Source organism: Astatotilapia calliptera, chromosome 8 (genome assembly GCF_900246225.1).
Source record: "Astatotilapia calliptera chromosome 8, fAstCal1.2, whole genome shotgun sequence".
NCBI classification, from domain to species: domain Eukaryota; kingdom Metazoa; phylum Chordata; class Actinopteri; order Cichliformes; family Cichlidae; genus Astatotilapia; species Astatotilapia calliptera.
In genome coordinates this window covers 15,924,212-15,944,927 of record NC_039309.1, presented here as the reverse complement: position 1 = coordinate 15,944,927, position 20,716 = coordinate 15,924,212, and the positions used below count along the sequence as shown (strand labels likewise).

At 39.5% G+C, this 20,716-nt stretch overlaps 1 protein-coding gene across 3 annotated transcripts in view; it reads right to left on the bottom strand.

Moving 5' to 3' along the window:
- Positions 1-16,982, bottom strand: part of trrap (transformation/transcription domain-associated protein) — an 89,442-nt gene extending 72,460 nt beyond the window's left edge. For 2 of the 3 annotated variants that reach the window (XM_026179009.1, XM_026179011.1), the window contains exons 1-24: positions 16,924-16,982; positions 16,180-16,351; positions 15,078-15,127; positions 14,361-14,471; positions 13,337-13,441; positions 13,000-13,083; positions 11,752-11,808; positions 11,443-11,568; positions 10,803-10,880; positions 10,420-10,508; positions 9,782-9,878; positions 9,024-9,162; positions 8,198-8,276; positions 7,365-7,599; positions 6,926-7,262; positions 6,633-6,730; positions 6,341-6,535; positions 6,044-6,235; positions 5,768-5,933; positions 5,428-5,684; positions 5,042-5,242; positions 3,530-3,681; positions 752-951; positions 283-500 (exon numbers count right to left, since the gene is read on the bottom strand). In XM_026179009.1, coding sequence (XP_026034794.1) covers positions 283-500; positions 752-951; positions 3,530-3,681; positions 5,042-5,242; positions 5,428-5,684; positions 5,768-5,933; positions 6,044-6,235; positions 6,341-6,535; positions 6,633-6,730; positions 6,926-7,262; positions 7,365-7,599; positions 8,198-8,276; positions 9,024-9,162; positions 9,782-9,878; positions 10,420-10,508; positions 10,803-10,880; positions 11,443-11,568; positions 11,752-11,808; positions 13,000-13,083; positions 13,337-13,441; positions 14,361-14,471; positions 15,078-15,127; positions 16,180-16,279 — 3,366 coding nt within the window. In that variant the 5' untranslated portion in view covers positions 16,280-16,351; positions 16,924-16,982. The other variant, XM_026179010.1, reaches the window with a different exon arrangement.
- Between the last annotated feature and the right edge of the window lie 3,734 nt (positions 16,983-20,716).

Here is a 20,716-nt window from a genome sequence, read left to right as displayed (position 1 = left end):
TTAAGGGCGATTCCCATTTAAAAACTATACACGTAACACAGAGTCATTATTGCAAGATGCTAAAAAATGAATTGAATTTGATCAGAGGCTAGTTGGATATAGAGTTCAAATTTCAATATGAAAATGAGAGTAATCAATTTGGCAGAGTATTCATTTTTACGAGGATGACAGAATGAAGTCTTAGCTGGGTTAGTTTACCACAAATTTGCAGAAAAACAATTCATGCTTTTGTTAGACTGCTAAATAAGTGAACCATATAATGCCCTCCTCTTAGTAACGTACCCTCTCCTTAGACCCAAGGATGATGCTGGCCACGTCAAAGATTACGGCCAGGGCGACTTCCCCGATCTTACACAGCTCCTTCTCCTCGTAGGCCATGCAGATAGCTATGGCGTCAATCAGAACAAGTGGATCCATGCCCTGTGAGCCATTCTCCTCGCTGTGGAACATAGCTGTGCTTGGCTGGCTGCCCAGCTGGTAGCACGGCAGCAGGAAAGGGCCTGGGTTGAAAGAGTAGGACAAGAGGAAAGGATCATGTTTCATGTCAAACATAAGAATGCTACAACTTTACGATAAAGTATGTGTAGATTTTAAACGTCAATTACAAGCATATGTATCACAGGAAACCGGAAATGAACTAATTTATTTGAACAGCCGAGAATAAAATGTTGATCACAGGGCAACACTGTTAAATATTAGATCTATATTATCTACTATTAAATCTATAGTACAAAGATTACCAGTCCCTTACCACACTGCTGAGCCACAGCAACCATAGTATAATGGCGAATCAGGCTGGCTACGAAGGGCAGCGCACTGGGCCTCAGGTCTTTTATCACAGCAGACATGAATGCTCCAGTCAGGGCCTGTTCAAAAGTTCGGCGGGCAGGTGTGTCTTGTGCCTTATAGCGGTGAGAAATGATGACACTGGGGATCCACTTCTCAGTAAAGCTAATGAAGGAGAAAACCAAACAATGAATGGGATGTCTACAGATTAAAAAGGATGACATATTGTGGCAGTGGCATGCAAATTTTTTCAAAAAGCCCAAAAGCAATGTAATATGCATTCACACAACATTTAAATGTATATATCAATATCTATTGCCTGTTCTTAAATTTTCTGTCTCCTTTCTGTTCCTTCTGAATTCTTTTTGTCCCTGTTGGTATTTTTGTTATTTAATGCAGCTGAAGGCAACTGAGCCATGATGTGATTGAGCGGCTGCTTTCTCCATGCTTGAGCTTGTGTTTTATAATGCCACATGCCAGGGGCAGACCTGATGGATCGTCTCATTTTATTATTGCCATTTAAAAAAAACTGCTCTTTGGAGAACGAGGGAGAAGGAGCGGATGATGCTGTGGGAGGGAAGAGGGGTGAGAAAATGGCAGCGGGCATGGTCTACAGAATGTCAGATCAATTGCCCTTCACTCATTCTGGGGCATGCCACAGTATCACTGCTTCGTTCTTCCAATTTGGCATTTCATGAATTGCAGTGGGGGAGGGGGGTCTCCCATTCTTCTATAGGGCTTTGGAGCGTGATGTCACGGGGGTGGGCGTGGAAAGGATTTTGGCCCAATCCGCCATTTTGGGGGTCTAAGTAAGGAGCGAAAGCATAGCCATGGTTCGTACTTGCTGTGTGGTCGGCTGCAATGTTCGATCTTACGACCGGCACGGGAATAAGTTTCGATTGTCTTTTTATGCTTTCCCAACCTGGAAGCAACATGAAGGAGCTCATGTATCGGATATTACCAAACGAAGGCGTCTAGCCTGGATAGAAGCCGTGAGACGAGCTGATATCAAGTTCTGTTACGTCTCCAGATATATCAGCTGGTGTGCTCAAGACATTTTCATTCCGGTAAGTTCTAAATATGTTCACATCACACTTTATAGCTGAATAATATCATCGTTGGTGGTCTCGGAAGTTATAGAAATTGCGATCAAACATAGAATGGAGTGACTTGATTGGTTGATGTAAAGACAATAAATGAAATGAGACAGGAAGGACACAAATTGGCGTTAATAATTTACCCGATTATTAATGTGTTAATTTGCATGTACTTTACAATTATGGGCATATAATATGATAACGATATTTTAGCAGTTCAATGATAAATGTGTAACATTAATTATGGTGGGGGGTGGAAAATGGCTATTTCACTCGATGCACTCCAGCTGACTTACTTTGACGACGTACTCAGAGTTTGGCGGCTTGAAAATAGCCAAATCTTGCGCCCAGCCATTTGTAAATTGGATGTGCGCCTCCAGTGACTTGTAATTACGAAACTGGTTCGCTGTGTAAGCGCTTACTCCACAAACAAGATACGTGAAGATATCGGGGTAGGACAGTGGCGGTAAGTCGTCTGGGTCTTTACTCCACTGCCGTATTTCATATGGGTCCAGATTTGCGATGCACTCTATTTTTTTTCCAAGTACCGCTGCTTCACCTCTGGACGCAATCGGTCTCTATACCGTCCGTTTTCTTTTGAGCTGCTTTTAAGCATGTTTCTTGTCGTCGTTGTTCCAACACAGTGTGTTTGTTTTGATTCGTAGACCCCGAAAATGGAGCTGCGCTCCCACAATGCATTGCGGCGTGACGTCAACTCCAAAGCCCTATACTTAGATTGAACAAACACTGAGGCAAAGAGAGATGTTTGAATGATGATGAAGGGAGGGGGAGAAAAAGAGAGAAAATCTTTCAAGTGAGAGAAAAGACAATGCAAATCGAGACGACTGAAGAGGCGATGGCACAGCCCCCGTGATCGTAACTGACACACTTCATTACCCCCATGTGCACAAAGACGTATTTGTGGGCATATGTGTGTTAGTGCATAATGACAGGAGAGTGTAAGGGGCCTGGTGTAGAATAAACAGACAGGGGAAAGTCAATTAGCCCCTGCCCGGGGATCAATGATGGTAATGTGACTAACCCACCTGACAACAACCTTCTTTCCTGTTTGTCTGTTCATATATGGGTTTCCGCCTTGCAGCAGAGCCTGCCAGAGGGTGTGTCTGCAAATGTGTAATTAGCAATGCCTGCCCTTGAGAGGGAATTGATGAAGCAGTGTGGGGTGAAGACATCAAGGAGGAAAGAGAAAGTGGGACATGTCAGCAGGTAGCAAGACAGTTGGAGGCGGTGGAGGTAATGTACATAAAAACCTCGTGTGAGTGGGAGAGGGCAGACAGGAAAGGTGAAGTAGATGGCAAGGTCAACTTGTGCCAAGTGAAGGTAGAAAAAGGTAGGTGATTAATCAGAGTCTGGCTGTGTATGTACTCGAAAGTGTAATTTTATCACTTAAGTGGAAAACCAGTGTAGCAGATACAGCACCGTTTGTCAACTCATTTATTCTAGATAAAACTAAGTGAATGTAAACACTTCCTTAGGTAGTGTCAATGATTTTTCTTTGGTATAAACTCCAACACATCTATAATAGAGCAAATAATTTATTACATCAGGAATGGTACCCAGGTGCCATGTGGCAACAATATTAAAGTGTATGCTCCAGTCAAATCAAAGCAAGAATGTTTACTCACTTGGGATGAGACAGAAGCTGGTAGAGCGAGTGCTTGTTGTCATCCAGACTTGTCATGGCCACCAGGAAACACTTAATGACCTCCCAGGCCTGTCGTCTGTAGTATGGCTCAGTGTTGGCACTCTTCAGGCAATCTAGGGCTGTCTCAATCGCCTTAGAGGAAATGCAGCAAATGTTACTTCAAAATCTTCAACATTTTCATTCAGAAACTGCAGATTTCTCCGACTCACAATTCCAATATCCTTAAAATTATTAAAATGGGAATTAAATTGCATATGCTACATATGTGATTAATTGGGAGAAGTAACACAGAGCACCATCTGGTTGAGCAAAGGTCATTATCATTTCTACATTATGGGCTGTCAAGCCACGGCAGCCAGGCACTTAAAGGGAGAAAATGAACTAATTAATGCCACTCAGAACAGGGAAGAGAACATGAGGAGGAATACAACAACTGAGAGAGCATGAGAGGAAATGAAGGCACAAGCAAAACTGAACTGTCGACCTGTCAGTGGATTACTATAACCAGATGTGTTAGTCAGGACTGGGCCTCTAACAAATCCTTTAGTAATTAGATATAACATTTAAAAGTAAGATGTGTTAGAGAAGATTTCTCAGCTGATATGGTAAAAGACAGTTGGACAAGAGCTAAAGAAGACAAATAAAAGCTAGAAAATACAAATATATTAAATTCAGTTACAATGTGCCATTTCTACCTGTTGTACCACAGCAAGTTATGCATACTTGTATTTTTTTTTTTTTATCTCAGTCCATATAACAGCACCTTCAGTTGCCCTTCCCTAATGTGGCAGCAAACCGCATGGCTGCATCTCAAGCCTGCCAGAGATTTATGCCTTTAGCCATAACATGTGGCTGTGCAGCATGTGACAGTCTGTGTGGGTTTCTGTCGGCTGCCTGCGCCCATGATGATGATGGCAAACACGCAGACTGATAGCCAAAAAGAAGGAGCAGCCATTAGTGAGAGTAAATAATGCCGTCATGGTGGCCCACACTAGATTGATGATTACTGACTGGGGATGAGGAGGAGAAACAAGAGATGAATTTAATTACCTGGAGGACACACACATCTCCTCACTCACTTTCTCTTTCACACACACAAAACTGTGACAAAGACATATTGCTCCCAGTGGAGAACAATAATGAGGAATATCAAACTCTTTTACGTTTAATTCTTTCCTTCTAAAAGTAAATCAAAAAAGGAAAAAAGGGGAAGAAAGAGTCCAACTGGTATAAGAAAGTGCTATAAAGTGAAATACTCCCAAATCTTTTCTCTCTGGCAAAAAGCTAAACAACACTGAGGATAGCATAAGGCCTTTTCCTGGCTCAAAATCGACCTGTGCCGGGGTAATTACGCACATAAAAATATGACATATTTTAACGCAAAATCTATGCATTTTCTTCACATTACAGTTATTGGGGTTAATGTTTTCTGCTCTTTAGAAATATCTACAAAGAAAAGAAAAGGGCACAAAAAGACCTGATCATATTTTACCTTCTCCATGGGTAGCTGTATGGATGCTTTGCAGTCAGTGAATTCAGCCTTGATGCTGGGCCCCTGGACCTCAGTCACTACATAATGTAGTCTCTGAGACTCCTTGAGCATCTTCCTGTTGCTGCCTCCAAACTTTCCCAACACCCGATACGCTACATGGGAGATGCTTTCTGCTGGATTACGGAGAGTACGCCACAAAGCCTAGAGCAAAGAGTAGGAAGGGAATAAACTATAAGTTTAAGAAAAAACACACCAGGTACATTGAGGGGGAACGTGGCTATATGGAAGCTTTTGAGTTATCCTTGTATATAATCAATAAAACATTTTCATTCTCTTCTATGAGAAGAGAAAAAACTGTAATCATTATCACAAAAACAACGCCCTACCTGCATGAGTTCAGCCCTGACAGGTTGGATGTGATCGTAAAGGAAGTCAGGTTGTAGGTTGTCCACACACAGCTCCAGGGTACGAAGGCCTTGGCTGACCAAAGTCTGAGAGCCGTTGAGTGCAGATACCAGTGGATCCATTAGCATGGGTAAATATGGCAACAAGGAGCTCAGACGCACTGGCACTGTCAGACAGAGCTCCACAAACAGGTCCTTCATGTGCTGCTTGTGAAGGCCACTCTGAAGCATGTTCAATCCTAATAGAAATGGAAATAGGTGCTTACAATATTTCATACATGAGTTGTCTGTAATTCAGAGTAATGCTGTGTGCGGTTTTTACCTTGTAGCAGGTTAGGCAGAAGGGGTAGAAACTCTTGGTACAGAAGGTCGTGGCTGCCTCCACCAATGGAACGGAAGAGAGCACGGAGAAGCAGGAAGTAGTTGTAGGGCTCCTTAGCTGATTGAGCCAGTTCCATGGAGCTGTTTACTATCTTGTGGAGGTGCGGCTGATGAAAAGGTAAAGTCTTATCAGTAAAACATGGCAATGGTACAGTGAAATAAGTGAAATAGTCTGCCACTACGCCCCCCAAAAAAACTAAAAGAAATATCCATTTACCTTGAGCATCTGCTCATTCTCAGCAGCAAACAGTGATACTGAGCCAAAAACAAGTTTAAAGAGCTTGAGGTAGAGGTTTGACAGCTCAACATTAGAGCCCATCTCTGGCAGTCTTTCAAGAAGATACTCTACTAGGATCGTGGCAAACAGAGCAGACGTTGAGATGTTGGCCAGGAACGAATTTGCCACGATCTAGAAAACAAAAGAGAACAAGAATTGGAATTTGAGCAAGTGATTAATCAAGACCAAAGACCTTATCCCATGTTATTTTCTCTTGATAGGGGAGACAAGACATACCTGCAGTGCGTAGTTCTTCGAGATCCTCTCCACCATGTAGGGAACGGTGGTCTGAAAAATCTCTTTAAATGTAAGAGGGTTCATCATGGTGAAGACCCCAGCAAAGTGCTCCAAAACTTCCTTCTCCTCCTTCATGCGTACAGTCTGGCAGTTAGCCACCCTGATGTATGTCTGCTGATTATTTGCCACCTGCACCTGGTCATGATACACATGAATTATACCACTACTCCATGATTGTCTGTTATGAGACACCATCACCCCTGCAGTACAGTCAGTTTTTATTAGGTTGTACCTGGTAGATGTCCAAAGCCTGCATGGCATATTTGACCAGCTTAATGTAGATCTGAGTCTCCTTAGGCTGGAGCTGCTTGTTAGGAATGAATTGAGCCTCTGTTAAGGGAGGGGGGGGGGGGAAATCACATTTTGAGATGATAAAATCTTGAATTTCCTTATGAAATTATTGTTACGTGTGCATTTATACATTTTTCTAGATGCTTTTTAATCAGGCAAGAATAGTCGAGCATGTGGGATTTTATTAGATATCAATAGGTTTGCAATAAGTGCCACTTGTGTGTCCCCACTCACCTCCAGGTGCCTTGCAAGAGGTGATACCCCAAGTAATTGTCTTCACTCCACACACTAAGGTCTTGACCAAACTGCGGCAATCCGACACCTGAAAGGTCTGCTTGTCTTCCTTTTCACCACCTCGGTCAAAGGGCGTTGCAGGTGGTTGCGGTGTCACAGTAACAGGAGTTGGAGGAGCAGGTGGTGGAATGGCAGGGGTGGTGGATGGAGTGGGTGTGGCTGGCACCGCAGGTATCGCCCCTGGATCAACAACACCCATCTCTGACTGAGGTTTGCATTTCTTGAAGATGGACACAAGCTGGTACCGTGCAATGGTGTGAAATTTAAGTACAAACACCTGTTGATAAAGATAAGGAAAGAGGGAAAATTTTCAATATTTATCTAGCCATATGTCTATTGAAATAAATAAGACTTTTCAATTGAGCCTTGTGCAACCCACCTCCAGCATCCTCATCAGGATGTCTCGCCCATTTCCGTTCTCCTGCTCTGATTTCGAGCGGATACAATCCACCAGGTTGAGCAGCAGCTTGCAGGACATGGTCTGAATGTTACTGGGAAGTGACTCGTCATCAATGTTTTTAGCAAAGAGCTGCACAGCTAGAGATAAATCTGTCAGGGTCAAGTTCTGGCGCACATGATGCACCAGGTCTGCTAGTGTGCTGTAGGCCAAGGGTCTAGAAAATAAGACAGATATGTAACTGTGACATTTGGAGGTGAATCATAATCATATTTCATTACTAAATAGTGGTACAAACTGAACAGACTGGCTTAGTGAGGAAGCCGTATTTTCTAAAAGGCAGAGAAAAGCAATCAAAGAGGCTGAAAGAACAAAAGGATATGGAAAGTAGCTTTGGGATGAAGAGAGAAAGGGAGAGAGAAGACAAGCTAATGAGTGACAATGATAATCCTGCCAGATCTCATCCAGCTGCCGTGCTTCCTATGTATTACTAATGTGAAATGACAGGCATTTTGTTGATGAGGTGAGCTAGTTTGGCAACTGAGGCGGGTCAAGGAGGTTTTGCAATCCAACTAAAGGAGGATGTGCAAGCAGCCTGCACTCTGGAGACGAGGTTGTACATGACAACTTGACAGTGCCTTCTGTGCTGCAGTGTTTTCAGTCAGCTTCCTTGAGAATTTTGCAGTACTGAGAACTACCTGATTAATATGCTAGGACACTTAACATGCACCTGGCTGAGAAATCATCCATGAGAAAGAGGCTGTTCTGACACAGAGGAGTTCGAATGATCGTGACTACACATACAAAGAACTTACCTAAGCGTCTCCCGAGCAGTGTAGCCAGAACCGATGAGGATGGACTCATCAAAAAGTTTGTCCATACATGGGATAAACTCTGAAACACAATGAAGTAGATATTGTGAATTCAGAGCTGATAGTTGCACCTGAAACAGCAGCTGATGGGTGACAGAATTAAATAAAAGCAGTAAAAGAATATATTAAGAGGGTGTTACTGGAAATGCTTTTATTTGTGATTAATACACGAAAAAAAAACTACATGCCATTTGGTTTATTTAATATTATAAATTTAGCACTGTGCCTGACACTGCTTTGTCAGCAGGAGGTTAACAGCAAACACCTAACAGCGTTGGTAAATCTGTCACAGAAAATAAGCCAAAATCAGTAAAAGTGGTTTGACCTGCAGCAGAAGAAGTAACTTGCAGTAAAATGCAGAAAAATCATCCAAAATGTGTCGTGCTATGTCAAGGCTTCACTGATGGATGGTTGTGCTTTCATTCCATTTCATCTACAGTCTCACTTTTAACCTCTCAGTCACCAATTCAAAATGAGGTTCTATAGCTACATTTTGACAGCTAATAAAAATTTTATTTTGGAAAGAGTGAAATGTGTAAACTCAAGTATGCTTTGGAAAGGATCCAGGCTGCTGGTGTTTTTGACTAGAACAAACACATTAAGTAACACTTAGCATTAACGTTTTAGAAAAAGGCAAAACATGTCTAGTGCCAAAAAAAAGAAAAAAAAAAGAAAAAAGACTTTAAGACTGTAAAAAATATTTTCGAGACATCAAATCATTCTTTGTTAGGATGGATTACACAGAATGTGTTTGTGTCCATATACGTACGGCTACGCAGGTCAGTTGTGAGGATGTGCTTGGCTGCAATCAGCAGTTCTTTGCGGAGATGAGCGGTCTCAGAGGGGCAATTGGTCAGCAACTGCAGCATACCCTTTACCATCTGTTGAGAGTACTTTGCTACCAAGTCCTAATATGGTAGACAAACACATACAGTATGATTAATGATTAGGATTATTTTAAAATGGATTATTCTGAGGGCAGTCACACACCAAAAAACAAACAAAAACAAAACAAAAAAAGAAGGCAGTAATAATACAAAGAAAATCACACACACACACACACACACACACACACACACACACACACACACACACACACACACACACACACACACACACACACATAATTCCTGTAAGTGGGTTCTAATTTCTGTCAGTGTTTTTGAAATCAGTACAAGTTGTCTCAGAATGTTTACACACAGTGAATAAAGCAGGTGGTAAATTCAGAGAAGCTATTTGTGCTATTATTATTTATTATTATTATTATTTTGGTTCAAGAAACTAAAGCAAGTGTAACTCAGTTTTAGCTTCGTTTTTCCATTGTCTTCCAATTACTAAACAGAAAATAGTACACCTTTTCCTGCCAATCACAACAGCTATGTGCAGAAACAAAATTCAAACACGTGCAAATGATTCACAACATCATGACACATACAAAGATGCATCTGAAATTACATTTATGTTACTTCACTCAGCAGGATCAAATGACACTGTTTTGCAGTGTCATTAACCATCAATAAGAAGTACCTGGTAGATTCGAATGATGTAGGCCAGGAATGACAGTGTCTTGATCTGGGCAGCAATGAAGTCTGCATACAGCTCCTTGTTATAAAGCTTGTGTTGTCTAAAAAAAAAGAAACAAAAAAGTAATTTAGTCCCATCAAAACACTGATGACAGTGTTAATGATGATGTATGCCTGCAGTAATTACAGAGGTTAAAATCGTGGGAGTCAATTCTACAAGGGTGACTTATTTGCTTGCGTCATAGCAGAAACTGTTTCTCTGTATCTGCTAGAGACTGCTCAGGTATTTTGTGTTAAATTAATTCTGCTCCATTTCCCTTCTGTTCAGAATGCTTAACAAAACCCTCTCCCCACCCAGAAAGGTCTCGTATCTTACTAAAACAACAATTTTTTTAAAACAATTTTACCTTCCCCAAGTAGGTTTTAGCAAGCAAGCAAAGAGCCAAGCAACACTGTCAGCTAACTTGGCATTAGCAAAAAAAAAAAAAAAAGAAAGAAAAAAAAAAAAAAGGAGGAAAATGAAATCAGTTCCTCAAACCCATTTCAAAGGCTGTAAATTGGAAATAAAAGTTATTACTCAAACTCGTATCTGAGATACACTCCCACGGCTCACATAGATGCTTTTAGCCGGATATACTTTACCTGGCCTGGGGAGACACTTGAAGCATGATGGTGTTCATGATGAGAGGCACAAATTCTGACACCACATTGTGAATGTTTAGTTTGTACAGCTGAGGAGACAGAGCAAACATACAACCTGAGTTACTACACAAAAAAAACCCTCCAACATTTTGATATACACATTGTAATGTATATACCAAAAATACATTGCTGTTATTTAGTGTTTCCTTTGCATTTAGATTACAAGTTTTAAACATAATATATTATAAAATGTTTTATAAGCAAGAAAACGTCCCATTTTGAAGCAACCTTCATTCTTTTTTTCTCATTCTGGAACAACATTGCCTTATTTTCCTGTGTGAACAGATGCGTATATTACAAAAGTTCAAGAGTATTACACTCACTTGATACATCAGCACCACTATGATAGGCAGCTCTGCTAGCACCTTGAGAGACAAAGAACCCCGCGGGATGATGGTGTGCTGGAGGCAGAAAGAAAAGGACAAATGTGAGTCCTGAGTGACACAAAAGCTGGACATAAAAACTGTTTCCAGGAAATGCAATACTGCTGCATAAAGAGGAGGTAAATAGCTCAGTGGAGTAATAACAACTACTGTTTGCGTTCACATTTTCTGGATTTTTGGAGTTATGCTTCCACTGTCATTTTTGTCCAATGAAGACCAGAACTCATTTTAAGGAAAAGAGTTTATGAAATTTACATTTAATAATGGACAAAGTTTCCTAGCGAGAAAAAATTATATGCAGCATCAGATTAAACTGACAAAACTGTATGGCTTATAAATGTTCAGTTTACCCGGAGCAGAGAATTCATTACTCTAATAATGCTGAAAATGTAAAACAGGTCGCTGCTTTAAAAATAAGAGCACAATGTATTATTTAATACATTTTATATCATGGTATTGTTGCAGTTGCTCTTATTGTATCAAAACAGTGCACTACTACCCTCCACTGGCTGCAGGCAGTACTGTAAAAAGTAGACAGTATTAAGTAGAAACAACAGCTAGAAAGGGGCGGTTAGCTCACTGTTCGTGTTTCACTATCTTCCCTCTCAGGTGCAGTCTTAACCAGCACTGATGTGATCATCCCCACCATTTCTGGTGAGGGAACTGTGTTCTCTGCTATCACCTGTGGATTCTCAAAATACCTCGCCTAGAAGAAAGTAGAAATAGAAGGAAATTACGACTTGATAAAGATACAGGTGGCAAGGAAGGCGAGCAGTGAGAGAAAACAATGGCAACTTAAAAGTGCTTTCACTAAAAACAGAGTCACATCAGAAACAACACCTTTACTATCACTATACCCAAAACCACCTGCTGAAAAGCCTTTACTTACAACAACTTTAGGAAGGTCTTTGTAAATCTGCTTCACAAAGTCCAAAAAGTGGTGAATCTGGGAAGAGAAGAATACAGTAAACATGTTGATCTAATACACACAAACTACTTAAATGTTCTATTTTTCATGAAAAGTTACACAAGTACTTCTGCCGCTGCTGTCTCTCATTCAAGTCTTGTTCTTCTAAACATGTTTAGTTTGCTAGTCATATTTTTATTGATCACTGTGTGTTTTAAGAGATAAAGTATTTACTGTATTTGTTAATTATGACTCATCACATCTAATGGCCATTTATAAAAAAAAGTGTCCTTCAAGAGATCATAATATTTCTTCATTAAGGACAGCATTTATGGTAAATGGCCTGCTTTACTTAGTCCCTAAGGACCCCAAAGCGTTTTACACTACATTCAGTCATTCACCCATTCATACACACATTCACACACAGGTGATGGCAAGCTTTATTGTAGCCACAGCTGCCCTGGGGCGCACTGACAGAGGCAAGGCTGCCAGACACTGGCGCCACCGGGCCCTCTGACTAGGGCTGCTCGGTTATGGCAAAAATGATAATCACGATTATTTTCACTGAAATTGAGATCTCGATTATTTGACGATATTTATTTAACAATAACAATGTATTGAATAATGGCTTTAAAGATTGTCAAAAAATAATATAAAATAGTGTGCAAATACTGATAACAGTGCAAATGTTTGCAATATAAAAAATAAATGAAAAATGCAACTTAAAGAAGTCCAGACGCTTTTCTTTGCAAGCTCCTTTGACTACGATGACCTGGATGACTGAGAACCTTCACAGACATGAAAAATGTAAACATCTATGTTTAGTGAACTTTGTTACACGGAGCAGCATGAGAGTAAAGCACGAGGGAGGTGCTAATAATCGGCTCAGTCATTTTTAATGATCGTTGAAAGCCCAGATCGTAATTTAGATTAAAATTCGATTAATTGAGCAGCCCTACCTCTGACCACCACCGGGTGAAGTGTCTTGCCCAAGGACACAACGACCGAGACTGTTGGAGCCGGGGCTCGAACCGGCAACCTTCCGATTACAAGACGAACTGCCAACTCTTGAGCCACGATCATTATGACCAATGATCAGGGTTTTTTTTAACTGATTATTAGTTAACTAAGAATTCAGACTGAAGACACACATAATATCAGCATCATCACTTTCTCAACTGTCATTACAATGCCCAACAAACTTTAAACACAGAACACAAAGATGCTCACCTCCTGAGAGATTGGAGGCCGGAACTGTTTGTGTAGCTCAATAATGATGCGAAGGCATATCAGCACATTTTCCTCACTTTCAATCTAGAAAAACAAAAAAACAAACAAAGGGGGAAATATAAACATAAAAAGCAGCCACCTGACTTCATGTGTGCAATGCATAATTACATATATGATAAATTACTAATTCCTACTATTCACAGTGAGTGGTAAAAATCAAACATCAAGATGCAAAATATTTACAGTAAGAATATTGACAATATAATTTTAAAGCACCTGACAGGTATAAAACCATAAAAAAAAAATCACGATGTTGTAAGAAAACAGGGGTTCATACCTCCAGGAAGCGGAACATCACAGAGAGGATGTTCTTGGTGTGGGGACGAAGGTGCTCATTTGTTGGAATGCGATGGATGATTTCCAGCACTAGCTTTCGCAATTGCTTAAAAAATTAAAATAAAATGAAATAAATAACAGGTAATCACGTTTAAATTAAGAATTCAAACTTCATTACACTCATATCATTTCAATTCAATTCAGTTCAATTTTATTTATATAGCGTCAAATCACAACAGTTGCCTCAAGGTGCTTTATATTGTAAGGTAAATATCCTACAATAATACAACTTTGATTAAATCCAACAGTCACTAAATTCATTAGATGTGTTATAATGAATTTCATTGACTAATGTACCACAAACATTTAACAGCTCTCTGTAAGGGGGGGAAATCCATGCTAAACAGTAAGTTTGGGTAACTCAATCAATTCATGCAGCTTTCTCTGGTTCTGTTCATCCTTCTACACTGTTGTGCTGTCAGGTGATAAGCTTTATTGATATTAGCTGTAGATTTTTCTGCACACTACTGAATATAACGGAAATAAGTTAAAGTAACTCAGTCACTCAATTTGTGCATTTTGCTGTTCATCCATGTAGATTGTTTTGGTGTGAATTGATTAGCTTTGGTGTTATCAGTTGTAGAGATGTCTGCATTTGAAAAACACTTGCCTTGTGGTGCTCTAAGCAAAACCTCATGACTCAATTACTGAAAAGTAGGCACAAGTCATCATCTTCAGGGTCACTGAAGGAGCGACTTTTTCTAATGTTTACATAGAACAACCAAAAGATGCAGCTAGCTAACAGTACAGCTCAGAGACCGCTATCCAATTGATGGGTCTAGTTCAGTTATCCATTGATTAACATTTCAGTAACCGTGTCCTGTTGATTTAATCAAGTGGTGCTTTATGTAGCAAAAAGATGTGATATTAGTTCTATTATAACAAAGAGAAACCAGACACCTTTACAACAGGTATGTTAAAGACTCACACCAATCTAGATAGATAACACATCTTTTTAAAGTTACCTGTGTTGGTTTTTCTTGAAGAAACTGCACCTCTCCATCCTGAAGAAATGTAAGGAAGCGAGGGATGATATGTTCTAAGAAGGTGGAGTACTGAGGTGAAGAGGTCACATTCTGAAATAGTCAAGTACAAAAAAAAAACAACAACTTTGTTACAAGCGTTTTCGTGTTTCTGCAGGCTTACATTAATACATTAGAAGTTCTCATCTGATAACCTAACATCCCATGGTAATGACCAATAGGGCTTCTGGTGTAGCCTGCATTACCAAGCTAATAGACAATATTACCTATACCAATACTTTACTTTATATTCCATCTGTGGGTCTTTGTTTACAGTACAAATATGAAGGCAAGTCAATTTTAAATAACAAAACTGTGTTATAGACAGTTATTTGGAGATTTCCTTTTTCAAAGTTTGTTTACCTACATGCATCCAAAACCAACTCAGATATAACTTCTCATTACTAATGGTGCCACAAATAGATTACAAGTATAAATCCAAAAGTTTCCTGTATCAAAGCATTTTCATCTCTGCAAATATTCTCAACATTTATAATACCAACATTTTTAAGGTTAGGATTCCAGTTACCACTCAAAATCTCACACAATTACATTTTAGTAAGATCCATAAAAACTACCAAAAATCCACCATAATCTATCTTTAGAGACAAAGAAAATGAATCTACTCCATCACAGATTGGAAACATTCATCAAACTCACCTCAAAGTTCTCGCTGACCTCCTGCATCATCTTCAGTTTAGTTTCATCAGCTGGAAGTTGAAGGACAAGAGTGTCACCATTAATCAAACTTGCTAATGATACAGTTCCAGGTGTCATTGTTATCTCCATGTGCTCAGCAGGGGCTCTCAGATCTTATCAGTTTTACTTTCAGCGTCCAGGCTAATCAAAAGGTACATCAAGAATCACACAGACACACATGCACACACTCACAAGCACTCTCCCACACATACGTACCTTTGACTGGACTAAAGCATATCGCTCTCATCACATCGCTCATGCTAAGCACAGGGACCTCATCTGAGCAATTTTGGACACACCAAACAGGAGTAACGAGCTGCATCTAATAACTAATGTGCATAAGAAATGTGCCTTTCTCACATTAACCATTCCCTTGCCCATCAAAAAATATGTACATTTATTATTTCATATACTAATTGCAAAATTCTGGGTGGACCCTGAAGTTTAAAGTAACAATTTCGCCAACAGCCACTGCTACTGATATTTCAGGGTTTTGTTGTTAATGTCATCTATCTCGCTCTTTATAAACAAGGAATCAAGGAAATCTGCACCGTATAAGATAACTGAATCTTTTAAAGTTGCTCAGCTCCTCATCACATTACCTATGAACATTTAGCTTGTGCAAAATTGATTACCATTAACTATTGTCATTGGCAAATGTCACTCCCTTTTTGATTAATGGCAAATATCAGTGAACAAGGCCAAAATCAACTGACATGTCCACAACACTTTTATAAAAAAAAAAACTAATGCACACACATCTTCCTCCTAATAACCGTTAAATATGTATGCCAAGTATCCATACTTAAATTGGATAATGCCTCTAAATCCCAACAATTTATCTGTAACTGCTGGATTACTGTTGGATAAAACCTTTTAAACCCATAAGGGCATTTAAGTGTTTAGAGGCTTAAAAATACATGCAGCTATTCAAACAATAAATCTGCATTTTGAAACAGTAATCCTCACAAAAACAAATAGATATTTTCTAAAACTAAGTAATTTTTCCAGATTTTTCAAACATCTGACACCAAAAAATACACAGCAAGGTTTATGAACTTACGTGTGTTCGCATCTGTTAGAGCTGCCACAAATTGCAGGTACTTCTTCATAAGTGTGGTCTGGTCCACCACAGTGGGACTGGGCGCGGGTACAAAGGCCATGGTGGCAGCACGGACAGACTGGGATGCAGTCTGCACAGGTCTACGCGATCACTTTGAGCTCATGTACACTACCTGCAAGAGGAGATAAATTACTTATCTTTGCATGCAAAAAAAAAAAACAACAGAAGATGTATCTGATGAGCATTCAGGTAAAATTAGTTTGTAACAGGAAACCTGCTGCGTCCCACCAACAAACCGGTAACGTCCATAATAAATAACATGCCAATAAATGGGCGCAGAGTGATGACATCATTATGCATCAGCTAGCACAATTTCTGTGCACTCTAATAGCGTTTGAAAATTTAAATGAACAAACTTGGGGTTTCGGCATAAAACTGGAACCAATGTTTTGTTAAGACGCATTGCAATCTTAATGATTTACTCAATGAAACACAAATTTATACACATTTATTTTAGAGAACCAGCTGTCGAACGGCAATGCTAAGCTAGTTTCGTTAAAGAAAGAAAGCGCTCGCGCATCCCAGAACATTAAACTCCTTTAAGGAGACTATAAACAAGAGCCACAAAAAAATAAAGCACATTTGCTTCAACTAAAACCTACCCCAAAACACCAGTATCTAAGACTCCCCAAAACTGCTTATATTTATCCAAAGTTTGTAAGAGAGAGCGAATCTTTCACTTACCAAACGCCACAGACAGGAAACTGTCCCTCGCCTGTATGCGCCGTGCTCGCGCTCCCGTTTGCGCCCAACGATGTGTGATATCTCTCCGCGCAATGCATATTATAGCTTCTTTTTTAACAATGAAATATGGTATTATGATATCTGTTTAGCATTTATATGTGCATAATAGTGACAAATTCGTTATTAAGCTCTATAATAATACATTTTTTAAATGAAAAGCTGTTATCCTAGTACCCGCGGAAGAATATACAGTGTAAAACAGTAGCTATAAGACCATCATTTTCGATGGTCTTCTGGCTCCTAGGCTTCTACAGTAGAGGAAGTAGTAGGCTAAGTAACATGGTTCCTGGAGGTAATAGGCTTCCCAGTGGGGCAGACGTTTCACCTTGAATAAATATAATATAAGTGGTCTTTGTGCAAACAATATATATTCAAATATAAGCAATCATTAATAGAGGACTTAAAATAGAAGTTTGTACTGATGACTTCGTTTTAAAAAATAGGCAATTTGAAGCTTTTTTTTAGTTATATGGATACCTGCTTGCCATGCTATTCCACAATACTGATGGGACAATACAATACAATAAATAACTACTGTAATTAATAACAGGTCGTGAGTTTGCATTTTGGAAAGCCAACACACATGTAGATGCCTTTCAAATGTTAGTAAAATAATGTTTTAAGGGATGTGTTTACACGGAGTTGAACAGATTTTGCATCAGTAGCAGTGCTGGAGGACAGTAAACATTGTCCAGGGGGATATTGCTCTACATAGCAAAAGATCAATAGATAATATTAATAACTAATCACTAGTATATGCGGAATTGTATTTAATTGGCCATGGGATGGAGTGATATTTAATCTGAATTAAGTTTATTGACTAATTTGTTCCATGTCTTTGCGTTGCTTTTGTTAGTTATCGTGAGCTGTTTTAACCACAAGATGGCAGCCTACTGAAGCTGTTTCTGGAGTCTATCCATGTTCTGAAATTACCAGTGCTCAAAGTAAAGTGAATGTGATGCCATCCAGGTCATTGCTGGGGGGGAATCCAGCAATGACCTGACACTGACATGAAAAATCAATCTGGCCCTTCAGTTGAACTCTCACCTGTTCACTGAAGCCTCAATAGAAATGCTCTCAATGGAAGACAGTCAAGCTCATTTGAATAATACAAACTCTGTTTTTGCCTGTATTCCCTTCACCTATTTCCCATCTTCCCAGCAAAATATATTTAAAAAACTAAAGATGCCCCCATACTTTGCCACCTTAAAAAGTTATACATTTTGCAATGAATGTTAACAGTGTTCATTGATCCTCTTGACTCTGTGAAGCGAGTCACAAGCTAAACAGTTATTCTATGAGATCAGAGCATGTAACCTTTTCATGATCATTTTTAAAACAGCCCCCGACTTTCATTTTGACCACATTAAGTTGCTGTCATGCACGCTTTTGTGGTTCACAAATGACAGTGTAGGGATAAGACTTGAGATTTCTTTCTTTTTTTCATAATGCTTGTTTTAATAGCTCTGGAAATAATGAAGTCTGGTTGAAAGATGATCATTATTTATCTTGCATAATCTATCAAGCATGTGTCCTACCCACAAGCTTTGCTAATGGGTTTTAATTCCCTCCTTCACAGCCCTCCTCCTCCTCCTCCTTCCATAGACTGGAGCCACTGGCACAAAGACTGCAGAATGAGATATCCCTCTCACTGAATGCCACATATGATGTAAGAGTTAATCTGACATATAATATGACTTTCTCATTCTCCTTTGCACTCTATGTTCCCTAAGTAATAATGATCTGCTAAAAGATGTTTGTCTCTGGCTTATTGCGCTGTCCTGTTTGTTTCATCAGTGTTTTTTTTTTTCTTTCTCTCCCTGATGGGGGCTTTATCCTGAGAGGGAAGAGTGGATGACACACTGGTTTCCAAAACCACTCATCTGTCCATTAGATATGTGTTTTTCTCAGTGCTCTGCAGCGACTGGTGATGCCCTTATGATGAAGCCGCATCGCCCCTGCATTATTTCTTCCATAGAAAGAAGTGCACTTTCCTTGAGACTGGTTCTGAATCATCAACAATACCCAAAAATCTATTCATGCATCTGAAGCGCCCGTGGACATTCACTCTTTTTTTTTTTTTTTAAATCACTCCTGAGGTCTGTATGAATAAGACACATGTTCTCTGTGACACAGGCAAACACTCACAGCAGAATCTCCTCCACGGTGAATATGCTTGTTAATGAAAATCATAATTTTGTAACAGCACTGACGTCCCAAGTTTGTTGGCCATTGCCGGTAGGTGAGTTATGTCTTTATCCTATAGTAAACACAAAGTAGATAGTGAGAGTCAGCGTTAAAGCGTTTGTGTTTAATCAAGACGTGTGCACGAGCACAAGCAACTGAACCCCATGGGCAAACTAACAGCGTTGATGGTCAGTCCCTGCTGTCCATTACTGCTTAAATCATCAAACAGATTTGCAGTAATATTCTCTGAAGGTTTTGGGGCCATCGTCCTGCTGAGCTTTGCACTGACATGAACTAAAACTACGAAAGGTGCCAAGTATCAAACTTTAATTGCTTTAATAATATTAAACCAGTGAGTTCTAACTTTTATGGCCTATGAACCCTTATAAAAAGAAGCTGTGTCTGGACTGGTTGAAACCTCCGTGACACAGTTCAAATGTCCGAGGTGTTAGATGTTTTATTGAAAAGAAAGAAGAGGATCAAGCCCAGTGATTTAAAAAATGTTCTAGACAAAAAACAGAACAATCCGGGTACCACACTTATTTTTTTCTCCACAGTTTTCACTTCCATGTTGATTTTTTGAACGTTAAGTTGCCTCTTGGTTGGAAACCTGACTATATCTAACCGTACTTATATACTGTATGTTGTAATGTTACCCCTAACTATACTAAAGCTTGCATGGCAATTAAAAATTGTTCCAACTAAAGTTCCAAGAGTGACAATAATTGTTGCTCTTAATGAGAATTTTTCACAAATCTGGCTGGAAGACAGCCATGAGTTCTCTGATTCATGTGCTTCCTAATGAGAGCGTGATGAGTCAGACGTGACAGCTTGCGATGCCTTCATTTTATTTAACATGAAAATAATTGTAAAATGTTTAGTCTTTTACCAACTCTTCATGTAATTATCTAAGTCTTTGATCATATCTTTGGAGAAAATCAAAATCTCCACGAGCTTCATTTCTGCTGTTTTAAATCCCAGAATTGAACAGTTTTTGCTCAGCACTGCTTCCATTTTTATCATCCCCTAGTGTAAAACAGCTTTGATTGACTTTGTGGTTTGGATCATGGTTGGATGCCATCTTCAAAGCACAGTGGTAGGCCTTCCAGTCAGCACAACAGGCTTTATTGACCTTTTGCAACTAGGCAGGCAACTGTTGCTAATTGTTTACCACCACATCCTGTTTCTCCACCGTTGGCTTTATTGAAGAGACTCACCTGCATTGGGAATCATTTGTTATGTTTTTTCGCAGCTGCAATTCAGTCTCTAAATTGCCTTGAGGCCACGTGTGTTGGTGCAATGTTTGAAAAATTTATGCATCCAAACTCAAATCGATTCTTCTTCTTTTTAAATTTTTTTTTATTGATTTTATTGCAGGACTTCCATAAATGTGTTCTGAAGTTATTCTATTGTTTATTATCCATATACCTCAAATTCTACCACATACAGCGCACGCTCACACATATGTCTGGGGATGGGAACCGGGTAAAAAATAAAGCATGATAACGTGTTGGAAGGCATCCGTATGAAAATAACCACGCCTTCT